We start from the raw sequence: 16343 nt of genomic DNA, 5'->3' as shown, positions 1-16343 counted from the left end.
TAACGCAGTTGGTTTTAGGTTAAATGCAAATAATTATTATGGTAATGCATTTTCGAGGTTAATTACCGGCCGTTGATTGTATGTTGTCCGTAACAAAAACATCAATATCAGCGGAAATCGTCGGCTCTTTAAGCGATTGTGGTGATTTTTAAAAAAGTTGCTACAAAGGAATTTCAGCACTGCGGTATGTTAATTTTTGAAAGCCCTCTTTCGAATAGCCTGCCTGAGAGCTATTTTAAAGATTTTAGTCGATCGCGGTCAAAAGCAGGTTGGCCACCCCAGGTATAACTATAGACCAGGGATGGCTAATTTGCTTTCGACCGCGATAGACTAAAATCTTCAAAATAGCTCGTGATCGGCAATGAGGTCATACGCAACTTACCGATCTTAAGATCGATAAGTAACAACGACAACATAATAACAAAACAATTTATTTGGTGGTTTATTATGTTATTTACACGTTTTAGTGAGTTTTTTGACGTTTTTGCATCTTTTAGCAAATTTTTTCGTGCTTTTCACGGGTTTTGCACGTTTAACCTTTTGTTGATTTTTGTACACTTTAGTGTTTTTTTACGGATTTGCACGTTTTATGGAGTTTCTGCACGGTTTAGCGAGTTGGTTGGTGGTTGTTGCGTGTTTTAGCATTTTTTTAGCGAATATGAAAATAACTCTTGATAGGTTTCGCACGCTTCAGCGAGTTTTTTGACGTTTTTATTAAATATTTCAGCAGTTTTTGTGCGCGTTTCTGTGTTTTTACATGTTTTAAGCGAGTTTAGTTGTCTTGGGTGTTATTTCCGCGTTTTAGCGAATTTATTCATTTTTTGCACGCTTTAGTGAGTTTCTTGGTGGTTTTTCACATTTTGTTAGATTTGTTTGGTGTTTTTTCCAACATTACTAAATTTATTTTGGTAGTTTTGCAGGTTTTATCAATTATTTTAATGTTTTTCAACGATCTTTGCACGTTCATCGAGTTTCGTCGACCTGCCAACTGACGAATTGATGCAAGGAACATACTAAAATACAAGTAAGAAAAATTGAATATAAAACCGGCCTTAATCCAATTACCAATAGGCGAACTATACTGTAAGTAACCATCTGAAACACTGTTGAAAGCAATGTATACATACCCAAACTTCATTATACTTGTATGATGAGTAATTTATGTGCATTTTTAATTTTACAAACTCAAAGCATGTGCTAGTAAATTGGGCTGGCCTAAATCAAATATTTATTCATTCCCAATAACGCTTGAAACAATTTTTAAATATGTAATATCAAATATGTTCAAATTCTGTATATAAATCTAATCCGTAAATAATTATATAGGCAAAGAATTAATTGATACCTGTATATTTCAAAGCCATATTCTTCAAGCTACAGTGTATTAATGCTGCAATGCAGTAACAGAGTAATGGTTCAACATCACCCCTTCTTCTGTTCTCCCAGTCTCTTGTTCCCCGTAGATCTGCGATCGACACGAAGCGTCTGTTGATATTTTTCCCCGTATCTTAATTCCGTAATTAGATATCAACATTTCAAAGCCAGAAAGCCTAGATCTGTATAGACTGGGAGAGGGCATATTGCAGTATTGTATTTATATTCCTGCATTCTGGCTTTTGTCCGTGTACTGCAGTAATGACAAAAATTGAGACTTGTTGGAAATACGAATCAAGTTTATGCTGTGTTAAGTATCCATAGACATAACAGTGCAACATGGATGTAGCCTATTACGTCAGTACGTACGTCGTACGGTGGTCTAACCCAGTGGTTCCCAAACTTCTTGTACCATCGCCCCCCCCACAGTAGTTTATACACCTTCATCGCCCCCCGGCACTGCAAAAAAATTGAAAGTCTGAAACGAATATATTACAGACCAAATACGGAGACAAATCATAGTTTATAGTGTTTTTGATTGAGATGGATGAGCTTGGTGTTCTTCAGCGAGTTTCTTATTATATCTAAAATTAAGGCGATTCAGTTGTTTTGATAGCAATAGTGTCACGGCTGAAAACCGCTTTTTCACCATATCAGAGGTCGGAAATAAAAGAATCCAGGGTTCTACCTTCTCAAAAACCGCCGTGTACATTGCTATTGGATACGTGCGGGATGGCCCGGCGACGTCTTGGCGCCGAGTAATCATACTTTTCGGTTCATCGCGAAAGCGCTCCGTCAAATCTCGCAAGATTCAGAAGCCTGGAAATCAGCATGCGTGCTTTTACCGTTCTGCATGCTTTTCTTGATTAATAGGTCAAAGTTATGTTGGTTTATTACGCAATTTCTCCTCCGCCGTCATATAGGTGTTTGATAAGTGCGGTATTAATGGCCCGGCGACGTCTTGGCGCTGAGTAATCACTTTTTGCTTTTTCGGTTCCGATTCATCGTGAAAGCGCTCCGTCAAATCTCGCAAGATTTAGAAACCTGGAAATCTGCATGCGTGCTTTTTCCGCTCTGCATGCTTTTCTTGATTAATCCAAATCCATCCAAATAATAGGTTATGAATATTTCTTTGTTTAAACCAGAATGTATCAAGATAGACAGTATAATATTCCAGAGCATCACCATGAGCATCTAATAAAGATTGTATACCGAAGAATTTTTTGTAATCATCCGGCCCGCCGAGTACTTCATTTTCCCACATCTGGCCCGCCGACTAGAGAAGTTGCCCACCCCTGCGTTAGACATTTGAATTTTCGTTTTGACGACGAAAAACTGTCATAATTTAGACTGCGCATCACGCTCATTTACAAATTAAAACAATATCATGCACACCACAATTTAAACAAAAAAAATGATCGTAAATTTTGTTTTGAAAGCTCCGCAAAAGATGAAAGTTTTGTCTTAACGCTATTTTAGATGCTATAAATTTCAAAAATGTTGTGCATTTTGTTTAGTTACCGACAGGAACGAACCGTACGCACTGAAGATGAACTACGTAAGTGAGAGCTATCTCACATCCCGTAGGATTGTAGGAGGACATTACAAATTAACGCAGTTGGTTTTAGGTTGAATGCAAATATTATGGTAATGCATTTTCGAGGTTGATTACCGGCCGTAGATTGTATATTTTCCGGAACAAAAACATCAATAACAGCGGAAACCGCCGGCTCTTCAAGCGATTGTGGTGCTTTTTAAAAAAATTCGCTACAGCAAATTTAGCACTGCGGTATGTTAATTTTTGGAAGCCCCCTTTCAAATAGCCTGCCTGCGAGCTATTTTGAAGATTTTAGTCGATCGCGGTCAAAAGCAGGTTGGCCACCGCGGTTATAACTATAGGCCAGGGATGGCCAATCTGCTTTCGACCGCGATCGACTAAAATCTTCAAAATAGCTCGTGATCGACTTATCGGCAATGAGGTCATACGCAAAAACGAATGATTACTGAATATGCAGATAACTACGCACGTCACACACGCATATGAAAATTCCACTTCTGCCTATAAGCCTAATTTGTTTATGTAATCGTACCTGGAGTAAATGTCCCATCACTTATTTAAGATTTATTCAAATAGTATAGATCTAAGGCTGTCTAATTTGAGTCGTGCGTTTTAAAATACCTCAAACAACCTTGCTAATTATTCATGTATTATTTTTATGCACCAGAAAATAAATAATCTCAAACCCCGAATGTTACATGACTGATCAAATTTCAGTAATTAATTACAATTTTCGATTTTTCGCTCGCTTAGACTTAAAAATAAGCATTCTGATGCCACTACAACCGTTGCAAATGAAATTTATCACACTACTCTTAGAATGAAACCAACCTTTGCATACTGCAAAATTTATTTTAGGACCGTTAGTCAGGGGTGTCTCAAAAATGTCGTGTTCCACGTGTCTTATTTGCTCCGTGTGTGCTACTTGTCCCATTTGTTCCACTTGTCTCATGTGTCCCAATAATCCTACGTGTCCCCTTTGTACTACGCGCCCCACTGGTCCTCATTATATTGTTTATCCATATTTGATATATATATTTAAGAAATATTCAGCTGGAGAGGATTTTTATAATTTATCTGTTCAACAAGTTAGTTTTTATTTGAAAATTTTTTTTTGATAGATTGTATGCACTAGGGAAAACTTCACTGGAACAATGAATCAAATAGAGCAATTCGTTAAAGTTGTGGAAATTGGTGTGTAGGTGAACTATACCCGATTAAACTGAGGATTGTAATTACTATTATGACAGATCATTTACAATAAAAAATTTGACTGGCGATATATGCATTTAGAAAAAAAAGACGTGGTGACAAACGCGGCATGTGGAACATTTGGGACAAGTGGGGCCAGTATATCAGACATAGACCGGTGACAGGATCAGAGGCCGTCGTTCCCTGTATGATATAACCTCAATGTCATCTTTTCTCTCCCCCGGGATAAATATGTAAATCTTTCTTTCAACTACCTAAAGTTACACCCCATAAGGCCCATTGCAACCCGTGTATGACAAGGCCTTTTCGACAACCTTTTTTCTTTGTGGACCCTTAAATTGAATATATCCACCGGTCCTGAAAACCAAAGATTCGAAAAATTTATGTAATTTACATTATCCACAATGTCTAATTCCCAAAACAGCTTATCTGTTTTAATACCATTATCTTTTTTATGTTTGAAATATCTATTTCACGTGCTCTACACTCACATCGAAAATAGGACTTTTCATAAATATTAAATATAAAGAATAAAAACGCAATAAATCCTTGAATAAAAGCCACCAAATAAGAATTGGACTCAGAGAGTGAATATCACAAGTGCCCACTTCTCTATGAGGTAGTGTAAGTTCAAATTTATAAACACTAAGCTAGAATCTAAGATGCAAAAGCAAAAACTGGAAAAATACTCCGGCGATGTTGTTTCGCCTTTGTGACGCCACAATGGTTTGATAGAATTTATTACGATGGAACAATTGCAACAATGTGCATGTCACATGAATCTCCATCTCTATGCGTTTCGGAATGCTTGGGTTACAATCTGAATTAACCGACAGGTGCGCAGTATTAAATAAATAACTTTTGTATAAAAAACTCGGAACCGCCAAAGAGTTACTTACGCAATTCGGTTATTAGCCTGGCGATATGTAATTCAATAACGCGTATTTTGGAAGTAATGGATGTTTCTCCGAACTAGGAATTCCGTATTTATTTCTGTGATATGTCTAATTAGCAAGAGACAACATTGACATACCAATGAACATTTACGCAATCGCTCAGACATGATTTTCACTCGGACTGATTTTTAAGCATGATTGTAATTGTCAACCCGTTTTCAAAGTTTATATTTTGTCAGCTTTTAGCTATATATAAATATATATTCACCAAATGTTGTTGTGTTTTTTTGCAGGAGGCATTTGCAGGATTAAAAACAACCTCCTCGTAGCTTGAGAACATTACTAATTGGGTCAAATGGGTCATTAGAATTCTCATAGCAAACGATAGGATTAAAGATATAGACCAGGGTTGGCGGACCATCTATACAGGCGTCACAAAGAGGCCACCTGTGTTTTCTCGGTAACCCGTGAACTTGTGAATTAATTCAAGAAATATATATATACTAAATACAAATGATCAAAACTGAAATTAAATAAAACGGAAAAAGAATCATAAATTTCGTTTCAAATGCTCAGCAGAGACGATACCGTACGCACTGAAGATGAATGGTAAGTCCGCGCGTAATTTGACATTTTATCTATTGTCGGTTTCAAACAAGCCCTATTAAAACCAATTTATTCCGGATCATGATGAAATTAAATCAATCATTGTAATCAATGAGCATGTATATATGCTCATTGTTGTAATGTATGTTCAATTAACTTTCAATTTTACTTGAATGAATCGTATTTCTTAGTACGATAGCTGGAATAAAGGCGTTGCAAATTAAAGTAGATATTTTTTAGGTTTAGTGCAAATATTGTGGTATGGCATTTTAGAGGTGATTACCAGTCGTAGATATTATTATTCTCTTATCTGAAACACCAAAACAGCTGGAGACGTCAGCCCTTTCGGTGATTGCGGGGATTTAAAGGAATTTTAGCACAGTCGTATGGTCATTTATGATGTTACATCGTTTATGACATAAAAAGCGATCTGTCTATTTCTCGCAACTTTGTAATTTAGTTTTTTACCTGGATATTATGCCGTTTGGAAAACATTACTTGTTGTTTCTGGACGGTTTTTGCAGTTTCATCGAGTTTTTGGGTGTTATTTCCGCGTTTTAGCGAATTTATTCATTTTTTAGCGGTTTTTGCACGCTTCAGTGAGTTTCTTGGTGGTTTGTTGCACATTTTGTTAGGTTTGTTTGGGAGTTTTTGACAACTTTACTAAATTTATTTTCGTAGTTTTGCAGGTTTTATCAATTATTTTAATGTTTTTCAACGATCTTTGCACGTTCACCGAGTTTCGGCGACCCGCCAACTCTCGAATTGATGCAAGAAACATACTGGAATACAAGTAAGAAAAATTGAATATAAAACCGGGTTTAATCCAATTAACAATAAGCGAACTATACTGTAAGTAACCACTGTGTACTGACCGACAGTGGTGCAGCCAAGGCTGCGGATATATATAGGATTTAAACCACAATAAAATGAATTATACTCGTTACCGAGTACTGGCGTTAGACATTTGAATTTTCGTTTTGATGACGAAAAACTGTCATAATTTAGACTGCGCATCACGCCCATTTACAAATTAAAACAATATCATGCACACTACAACTTGAACAAGAAAATGATTATAAATTTTGTTTTGAAAGCTCCGCAAAAAATGAAAGTTTTGTCTTAACGCTACTTTAGATGCTATAAATTTCAAAAATGTTGTGCATTTTGTTTAGTTACAGACAGGAACGAACAGTAAGCACTGAAGATGAACTGCGTAATTGAGAGCTATCTTACTTAAATGAATTGTATCCCGTAGGATTGTAGGAGGACATTACAAATTAACGCAGTTGGTTTTAGGTTAAATGCAAATAATTATTATGGTAATGCATTTTCGAGGTTAATTATCGGCCGTTGATTGTATGTTGTCCGTAACAAAAACATCAATATCAGCGGAAATCGTCGGCTCTTTAAGCGATTGTGGTGATTTTTAAAAAAGTTGCTACAAAGGAATTTCAGCACTGCGGTATGTTAATTTTTGAAAGCCCTCTTTCGAATAGCCTGCCTGAGAGCTATTTTAAAGATTTTAGTCGATCGCGGTCAAAAGCAGGTTGGCCACCCCAGGTATAACTATAGACCAGGGATGGCTAATTTGCTTTCGACCGCGATAGACTAAAATCTTCAAAATAGCTCGTGATCGGCAATGAGGTCATACGCAACTTACCGATCTTAAGATCGATAAGTAACAACGACAACATAATAACAAAACAATTTATTTGGTGGTTTATTATGTTATTTACACGTTTTAGTGAGTTTTTTGACGTTTTTGCATCTTTTAGCAAATTTTTTCGTGCTTTTCACGGGTTTTGCACGTTTAACCTTTTGTTGATTTTTGTACACTTTAGTGTTTTTTTACGGATTTGCACGTTTTATGGAGTTTCTGCGCGGTTTAGCGAGTTGGTTGGTGGTTGTTGCGTGTTTTAGCATTTTTTTAGCGAATATGAAAATAACTCTTGATAGGTTTCGCACGCTTCAGCGAGTTTTTTGACGTTTTTATTAAATATTTCAGCAGTTTTTGTGCGCGTTTCTGTGTTTTTACACGTTTTAAGCGAGTTTAGTTGTCTTGGGTGTTATTTCCGCGTTTTAGCGAATTTATTCATTTTTTGCACGCTTTAGTGAGTTTCTTGGTGGTTTTTCACATTTTGTTAGATTTGTTTGGTGTTTTTTCCAACATTACTAAATTTATTTTGGTAGTTTTGCAGGTTTTATCAATTATTTTAATGTTTTTCAACGATCTTTGCACGTTCATCGAGTTTCGTCGACCTGCCAACTGACGAATTGATGCAAGGAACATACTAAAATACAAGTAAGAAAAATTGAATATAAAACCGGCCTTAATCCAATTAACAATAGGCGAACTATACTGTAAGTAACCATCTGAAACACTGTTGAAAGCAATGTATACATACCCAAACTTCATTATACTTGTATGGTGAGTAATTTATGTGCATTTTTAATTTTACAAACTCAAAGCATGTGCTAGTAAATTGGGCTGGCCTAAATCAAATATTTATTCATTCCCAATAACGCTTGAAACAATTTTTAAATATGTAATATCAAATATGTTGAAATTCTGTATATAAATCTAATCCGTAAATAATTATATAGGCAAAGAATTAATTGATACCTGTATATTTCAAAGCCATATTCTTCAAGCTACAGTGTATTAATGCTGCAATGCAGTAACAGAGTAATGGTTCAACATCACCCCTTCTTCTGTTCTCCCAGTCTCTTGTTCCCCGTAGATCTGCGATCGACACGAAGCGTCTGTTGATATTTTTCCCCGTATCTTAATTCCGTAATTAGATATCAACATTTCAAAGCCAGAAAGCCTAGATCTGTATAGACTGGGAGAGGGCATATTGCAGTATTGTATTTATATTCCTGCATTCTGGCTTTTGTCCGTGTACTGCAGTAATGACAAAAATTGAGACTTGTTGGAAATACGAATCAAGTTTATGCTGTGTTAAGTATCCATAGACATAACAGTGCAACATGGATGTAGCCTATTACGTCAGTACGTACGTCGTACGGTGGTCTAACCCAGTGGTTCCCAAACTTCTTGTACCATCGCCCCCCCACAGTAGTTTATACACCTTCATCGCCCCCCGGCACTGCAAAAAAATTGAAAGTCTGAAACGAATATATTACAGACCAAATACGGAGACAAATCATAGTTTATAGTGTTTTTGATTGAGATGGATGAGCTTGGTGTTCTTCAGCGAGTTTCTTATTATATCTAAAATTAAGGCGATTCAGTTGTTTTGATAGCAATAGTGTCACGACTGAAAACCGCTTTTTCACCATATCAGAGGTCGGAAATAAAAGAATCCAGGGTTCTACCTTCTCAAAAACCGCCGTGTACATTGCTATTGGATACGTGCGGGATGGCCCGGCGACGTCTTGGCGCCGAGTAATCATACTTTACGGTTCATCGCGAAAGCGCTCCGTCAAATCTCGCAAGATTCAGAAGCCTGGAAATCAGCATGCGTGCTTTTACCGTTCTGCATGCTTTTCTTGATTAATAGGTCAAAGTTATGTTGGTTTATTACGCAATTTCTCCTCCGCCGTCATATAGGTGTTTGATAAGTGCGGTATTAATGGCCCGGCGACGTCTTGGCGCTGAGTAATCACTTTTTGCTTTTTCGGTTCCGATTCATCGTGAAAGCGCTCCGTCAAATCTCGCAAGATTTAGAAACCTGGAAATCAGCATGCGTGCTTTTTCCGCTCTGCATGCTTTTCTTGATTAATCCAAATCCATCCAAATAATAGGTTATGAATATTTCTTTGTTTAAACCAGAATGTATCAAGATAGACAGTATAATATTCCAGAGCATCACCATGAGCATCTAATAAAGATTGTATACCGAAGAATTTTTTGTAATCATCCGGCCCGCCGAGTACTTCATTTTCCCACATCTGGCCCGCCGACTAGAGAAGTTGCCCACCCCTGCGTTAGACATTTGAATTTTCGTTTTGACGACGAAAAACTGTCATAATTTAGACTGCGCATCACGCTCATTTACAAATTAAAACAATATCATGCACACCACAATTTAAACAAAAAAAAATGATCGTAAATTTTGTTTTGAAAGCTCCGCAAAAGATGAAAGTTTTGTCTTAACGCTATTTTAGATGCTATAAATTTCAAAAATGTTGTGCATTTTGTTTAGTTACCGACAGGAACGAACCGTACGCACTGAAGATGAACTACGTAAGTGAGAGCTATCTCACATCCCGTAGGATTGTAGGAGGACATTACAAATTAACGCAGTTGGTTTTAGGTTGAATGCAAATATTATGGTAATGCATTTTCGAGGTTAATTACCGGCCGTAGATTGTATATTTTCCGGAACAAAAACATCAATAACAGCGGAAACCGCCGGCTCTTCAAGCGATTGTGGTGCTTTTTAAAAAAATTCGCTACAGCAAATTTAGCACTGCGGTATGTTAATTTTTGGAAGCCCCCTTTCAAATAGCCTGCCTGCGAGCTATTTTGAAGATTTTAGTCGATCGCGGTCAAAAGCAGGTTGGCCACCGCGGTTATAACTATAGGCCAGGGATGGCCAATCTGCTTTCGACCGCGATCGACTAAAATCTTCAAAATAGCTCGTGATCGACTTATCGGCAATGAGGTCATACGCAAAAACGAATGATTACTGAATATGCAGATAACTACGCACGTCACACACGCATATGAAAATTCCACTTCTGCCTATAAGCCTAATTTGTTTATGTAATCGTACCTGGAGTAAATGTCCCATCACTTATTTAAGATTTATTCAAATAGTACAATTCAGATCTAAGGCTGTCTAATTTGAGTCGTGCGTTTTAAAATACCTCAAACAACCTTGCTAATTATTCATGTATTATTTTTATGCACCAGAAAATAAATAATCTCAAACCCCGAATGTTACATGACTGATCAAATTTCAGTAATTAATTACAATTTCCGATTTTTCGCTCGCTTAGACTTAAAAATAAGCATTCTGATGCCACTACAACCGTTGCAAATGAAATTTATCACACTACTCTTAGAATGAAACCAACCTTTGCATACTGCAAAATTTATTTTAGGACCGTTAGTCAGGGGTGTCTCAAAAATGTCGTGTTCCACGTGTCTTATTTGCTCCGTGTGTGCTACTTGTCCCATTTGTTCCACTTGTCTCATGTGTCCCAATAATCCTACGTGTCCCCTTTGTACTACGCGCCCCACTGGTCCTCATTATATTGTTTATCCATATTTGATATATATATTTAAGAAATATTCAGCTGGAGAGGATTTTTATAATTTATCTGTTCAACAAGTTAGTTTTTATTTGAAAAATTTTTTTTGATAGATTGTATGCACTAGGGAAAACTTCACTGGAACAATGAATCAAATAGAGCAATTCGTTAAAGTTGTGGAAATTGGTGTGTAGGTGAACTATACCCGATTAAACTGAGGATTGTAATTACTATTATGACAGATCATTTACAATAAAAAATTTGACTGGCGATATATGCATTTAGAAAAAAAATACGTGGTGACAAACGCGGCATGTGGAACATTTGGGACAAGTGGGGCCAGTAAGTAGGACACGTGGAACAAGTTTGATAAGTGAGACACGTAGAACAAGCGGGACACGTGGAACGAGTAGGACACGTGACACAAGTGGGACACGACATTTTCGACACAGCAGTTTGTCAGTCAAAACACACGATATTCGGCACGTTCATTCCCTGAACATTGGCAGCTGCGAAACTTGCATTTGGTAGGTAATAATATGCTCTATCTCTTCCTGTTTTAAAACTCACAACGGTCGTAACATGAATCTGGGTAAAGGCCAGTTTGGGATGTTTTTTAAATTCACTTCATCAGACGTTATCAACTATGCGAGACATGGCGATCGTGATTGACGTGTTGGCCACCCCTGATATAGACGAATGCACGAACTTAGTCAACAACACAAAAAGAACGTTCTTCAGGCTAAGTTACAGTTTTATTCTGAAATGAGGAAGCGAATTTTTATTTATTAGCAATCATCCTATTCCTAAAATCTAAACCACCATTTTTCCAAAAAATCACACGATCTCTAAAGATCGCATTCTTAAGTTTGTTTTATTGCTCTAATATTTCAAATTTTAGGCCTATGTTTGCTGTTTTTATTTCTATTCACACTTGGATGAATCGCAGACATTCACCTTTTTTCTTTTTGTGTTCAAAATCGGTATCACTGAACATATATTATAAAGCTTTCCGAAAGCAAAAACTAGTCTCCAGTTTTAAAGCTGAGAACGTGAAGAGTTCCTATGGTTATATAATATAGAATATTAATTCTGAACTGAAAGTATCAGACTAATTGCCAGGGAATTGCAGCACTACATGTACAAATCTTTCGTCTTTGGATAGATGATTACTTAGCAATATAATCCAGCATATTCTCGAATTTCACTTTCAGGATGGGAAAGTGACAACTTATTCAGTAGATGTTATACATGAAATTGTTATACAATCAAGAGACATGCAAGGGCCATAATTAAATGGCATGTAAATTCATAACATGTCAATTATTTGTTTTATGCTTGTCTACGGAAATGATTTTGGTCGGGGGGAAGGTTACAGAAATATGTTTGTGTTATTATGCAGCAACATTCTTGAATTACTCAGAAATCGTTGTGTGGTACCTTGGTATTCCAACAAACAAACTGACTGAACACTAATATTCACATTTGGATGTGCCACAAATGTCATTTTGTCTTCATGTGTAATGGCATATATGACAAGTTTGGTGATTGTGGGAACTCGACGACGCAACGCAAGTTCTCACGGTTCATGAAGAATTGCGTGAAATTAAAGTCCATGTATTTTTTTTCTTTTTAATAACTAATAATAGAATCGAAAACTGACTTCGTTTAATCTTTGGCATTTGTATAATATTGTTCCAATAAGTATTTGAATTTTGGTATTCAGAGAGAATGTGTAAAATATAGTTCACACAGAGAGTTTGCAAGCGTTTAAATCAGTGGTTCCTAACCTTTACCTATAAATCTCTTCCTTTTGCATATTTTGGAACTCTTTATTCCTCTTTCGCTATGCAAAAAACTACTTCATTTGTTCAATCATTAATGATTTTTTAGATAATGCCGAAAATAAAGAAATTTTGACTTTAAAATATTTGAATACCTTTATTTGAACGAATTGAGTAATCTTAGATATATAATAGACACTCTCATACATTTAATTTGCGATACTATATTTAGATTTACTAAAATGGGTGATTCTCAAGCATTTAATATCATACTCCTAATTTTGTGCGTTGCATGTACTCATGCTCAGAAACAAACTTTGTCTCCTCCTTACACTTGTACGACAACAACGACTCTATGTCAACCTGGGGACGATGGCTATACACGACCAAATACTGGTGCTCAAGCTTCACAAGGAAGACCTGGCAAGAGAGGTGCAGCTGGTGAAAAGGGGAAAAGGGGCGAAAAGGGTAATTCTTGTCAATGCGATATTGCCGACGAGGAGGCGATGAGAAGTTTGAGGAAAACGATGAACACGGAGTTTGAAAAGTTACATGGTGGGTTGTAAAGCAACAAAACAATGAAGAATGCACTAAACTGATAGCAATGTAGCATATAGTTTCCCTCTTTCACGTATAACTATTGTTCAGTTCAATGGGTATAACTAAGAGTATAAAAGCAACATAAACTAGTTCATTGATCAATTTAGACCAGTTGAATCTGATCGCTCTTCCCTCAAACTGCGGAGAATATCAAATGCTCCTAAATAAAAATGATCGGAGATCTGAAGAGTTGACTAAAGTATATCCGTTTAAACATATTGGAAACCTGAAGTATGATTTGGTGAACTGTAACTTGTATCAGGTGGACAGTGATGGTTGGATCGTAAGTATGATCGGTCAATATTTATACTTGTTACTTATCGATTTTAATAGGTATTTGTCTGTCTGTTTGTCTGTCTGTCTGTTAGATGCACGCAATATCTCACGAAAGCGAGATTGAATCTGCTTCAAATTTTGCATGTGAAATCATCATATGTCGTTCCAGAAGCCTATTGATTTTGGATGAATTATGTAGTATAATTAGCGAGTTATTTCTTAATTAGTGATGGGACACAAGGTGTCACTATGGAGTGAGAGCGCTGTTTTGGGGGATCCCCTAACTTTCGATCGATAAGTCCTCGGTCTCTGACCGATATTCAAGTTTTTTATCGTTATTATCATTTCGCAATTAAAGATTTATAGATGTAATTCAAATTATGCATTTATAAAATGTGGAAGAACAAACTCGAATTATTTAATTATCAAATTATATTATATATATGTGTCGTTGTTGAAAAAATGTGATAAAAAAATAGGTAGTTATATGTTTAAAACTTTGTCAGTTAAATTCCAGGCAAAAATCAGTTCAATCGATTAATTAAATTTTTATAAAGATCATCCAAAAGAGATACAATGGGTCGGTCGATTTCTACAGAGATTGGGAAACTTATGCAAGAGGATTTGGAGTAAGAGATGGAGAGTTTTGGCTCGGTGAGTAAGGCAATGTACAATCGTAATAGAGTAGGTTGTTAGGTCGAGTAGCTGCCGGTCCTAGTCTTAGCAGCTTCCAGTCCCAAATCAAGTCTCTAAACCCCTGAGTCACAAGTCAGGCAGGTCATTGTATTATCGAGTCACAAGTCGAGTCTGAGTCATTGTAGATATTGCAAACATCAGCGAAATGGATAAATTTGAGCCACAATACCAACTGAAATTTCCATTTTGCTTTGTATCCAAATTTATTTTTACCTAACCGGATTTATTTATCAAAATTGCGAGTTGCGACTAGACGGTTGCTGCAACGTTCTACGCGTTAGAATACGCTTGCCCTTGTACCTATGAATGCCCTGTGCCGATGAAAATTTAAAAAAAATGCTGAAAAGTCTAATTGTTCGGACACTCCGAATCTTTTAAAAAATGAATCAAGTAGATTTATTGACCTGAGTCTCCCCCAACATTGCTTTTTATCAATGTAATGTGAAATGCCATATTCTTAGTTGTTTAGACTGGATTCCTTCGAACAATGTTCCATGCTCGCGTCAAAGTGTGAAAAGAGTACGTAAAGATAGTTACAAACTACCCTAACTCGTCAAGATTCATAAATAGCATTACCCTATCGACAAAAATGTTAGCAAACAGATTTGAATCAATTAAGACAAGCTGTTAGTGAAACTGTTGGTTAAAAGAAATTCCGCAGAGAAAGGGAAATATATTATTAATTTCCTATTGCTTTTGTTTTGAAGGTCTGAGAACTTTACATCAAATTACCAGTCATGGAAACTTTCAACTTCGAATTGATCTCAACTTTCAAAGTGGTTCCGTTAAATACGCAGAATATAGGTAGAAAAAATTATAATATATACATAAAATTCTTGAAAATTGGGTTTTGTAATTTATCTATCTTTTAAATCTCAATGCTATTCAAAAAGCATTAATGATTTTTTTTTAATTTTACCCGTGGCTTATACGTAGAACTATTTTATTTTCAGTACTTTTGCAGTAGGAAATGAAAACTCCAAGTTCAAACTGACAGTGTCAGGATATTCTGGCGACTCTGATGATCGAATGACTCAACATAGTGGTCACGTTTTCACAACTTTTGATATGGACAACGATAAGCACACGACTCTGAATTGTGCAGCGCATTTTCATGGAGCATGGTGGTATAATGCTTGCTTTCATTCGAATTTGAATGGAAGGTACAATACTGATTTCGACTGGCCACATCTCACACATTTGTCATCTAGTGAAATGAAAATTCGTCTGATCTAACATTGCTTCCTGTCAAAACTAAACAAATAAAACAAGATTTTGAAAAGTTAAGAACACGTGTGAATATATTGTTCAAGTTGATACCTGATTGACTTTAAAGCACTATCGGACTCTCTATAAAAAGCTTCCTAGATTTTGGAAGTGTGCACGTCTTATCTTGTCTCCAATGGGTGTTTATGGTAGCGCTACAAATTCTTTTAGTCGTCTAGGAAGCTCTAATGAAATACTTGAATACAGTGATTTTTACAACTCGAATAGATTGTTGGGTACATTGTAAGAAATACACCTAAACAAACCGCAATTGAAAAGACGATATCATATTATTTGCACAAAGCAAGCAAACATTCAATGGTTGAGAAATCAGTAAAGTGATTAGCCTTGTCGCCGAGTTTAATTAACTTCAATAAAAATCTGATAATGAAGCAATAATTTGATCCTATACGGTAATACAATAAGGGTGTGTTCGAATCCCACAGCGGAGAAAGATTTGTACTGAGAAACTATGTGAGAGTGACGACTAGCCAGGATCGAGAAGCGGACCAGAGACGGAAAGAAGTTAAAGGTAGCATATTAATTATGCCAACGTCATGTGGTTGAGGACAATAGTCAGGCATAAATTAAGCGATGAAGGAACGTTTGTAAATAGAACAAGAGAGCTATGCTCAAATATATGGACACGTAGAGTCACATAATTTTGATGACGTCATAGCGAAAAAAAAAGTAATAGCCTTCTGAAGAAAATTTTTATCTTTAACCACTGAAAATTTCAAAGCAATTGGTGCAGTATTCGAAGAGAAAAGCGACTTTTTAAAAACGTGTCAAAGAACAAGAACAACAACAACAACAACAACAACAACAACATAATATTGAAACGATCGT

General features: G+C 36.3%; 1 protein-coding gene across 2 annotated transcripts; it reads left to right on the top strand.

Annotated features, from left to right (window-relative positions):
* The first annotated feature begins 7771 nt into the window (after positions 1–7771).
* Positions 7772–15510, top strand: LOC120345183 (ficolin-1-like). 2 transcript variants are annotated; one of them, XM_078113270.1, is made up of 6 exons: positions 7772–7951; positions 12965–13211; positions 13364–13539; positions 14090–14186; positions 14936–15032; positions 15182–15510. In XM_078113270.1, the coding sequence occupies exons 2-6, from the start codon at positions 13163–13165 to the stop codon at positions 15462–15464; spliced, it is 702 nt and encodes a 233-aa protein (XP_077969396.1). In that variant the 5' UTR covers positions 7772–7951; positions 12965–13162; the 3' UTR covers positions 15465–15510. The 2 variants fall into 2 exon arrangements, with proteins under 2 accessions (XP_077969396.1, XP_039270545.2); XM_039414611.2 differs by lacking the exon at positions 7772–7951 and having other exon boundaries at positions 12790–13211.
* Positions 15511–16343: the final 833 nt, after the last annotated feature.

This window comes from Styela clava, chromosome 5 (assembly GCF_964204865.1).
Source record: "Styela clava chromosome 5, kaStyClav1.hap1.2, whole genome shotgun sequence".
Classification (NCBI taxonomy): domain Eukaryota; kingdom Metazoa; phylum Chordata; class Ascidiacea; order Stolidobranchia; family Styelidae; genus Styela; species Styela clava.
This window is presented reverse-complemented; position numbering and strand designations above follow the sequence as displayed.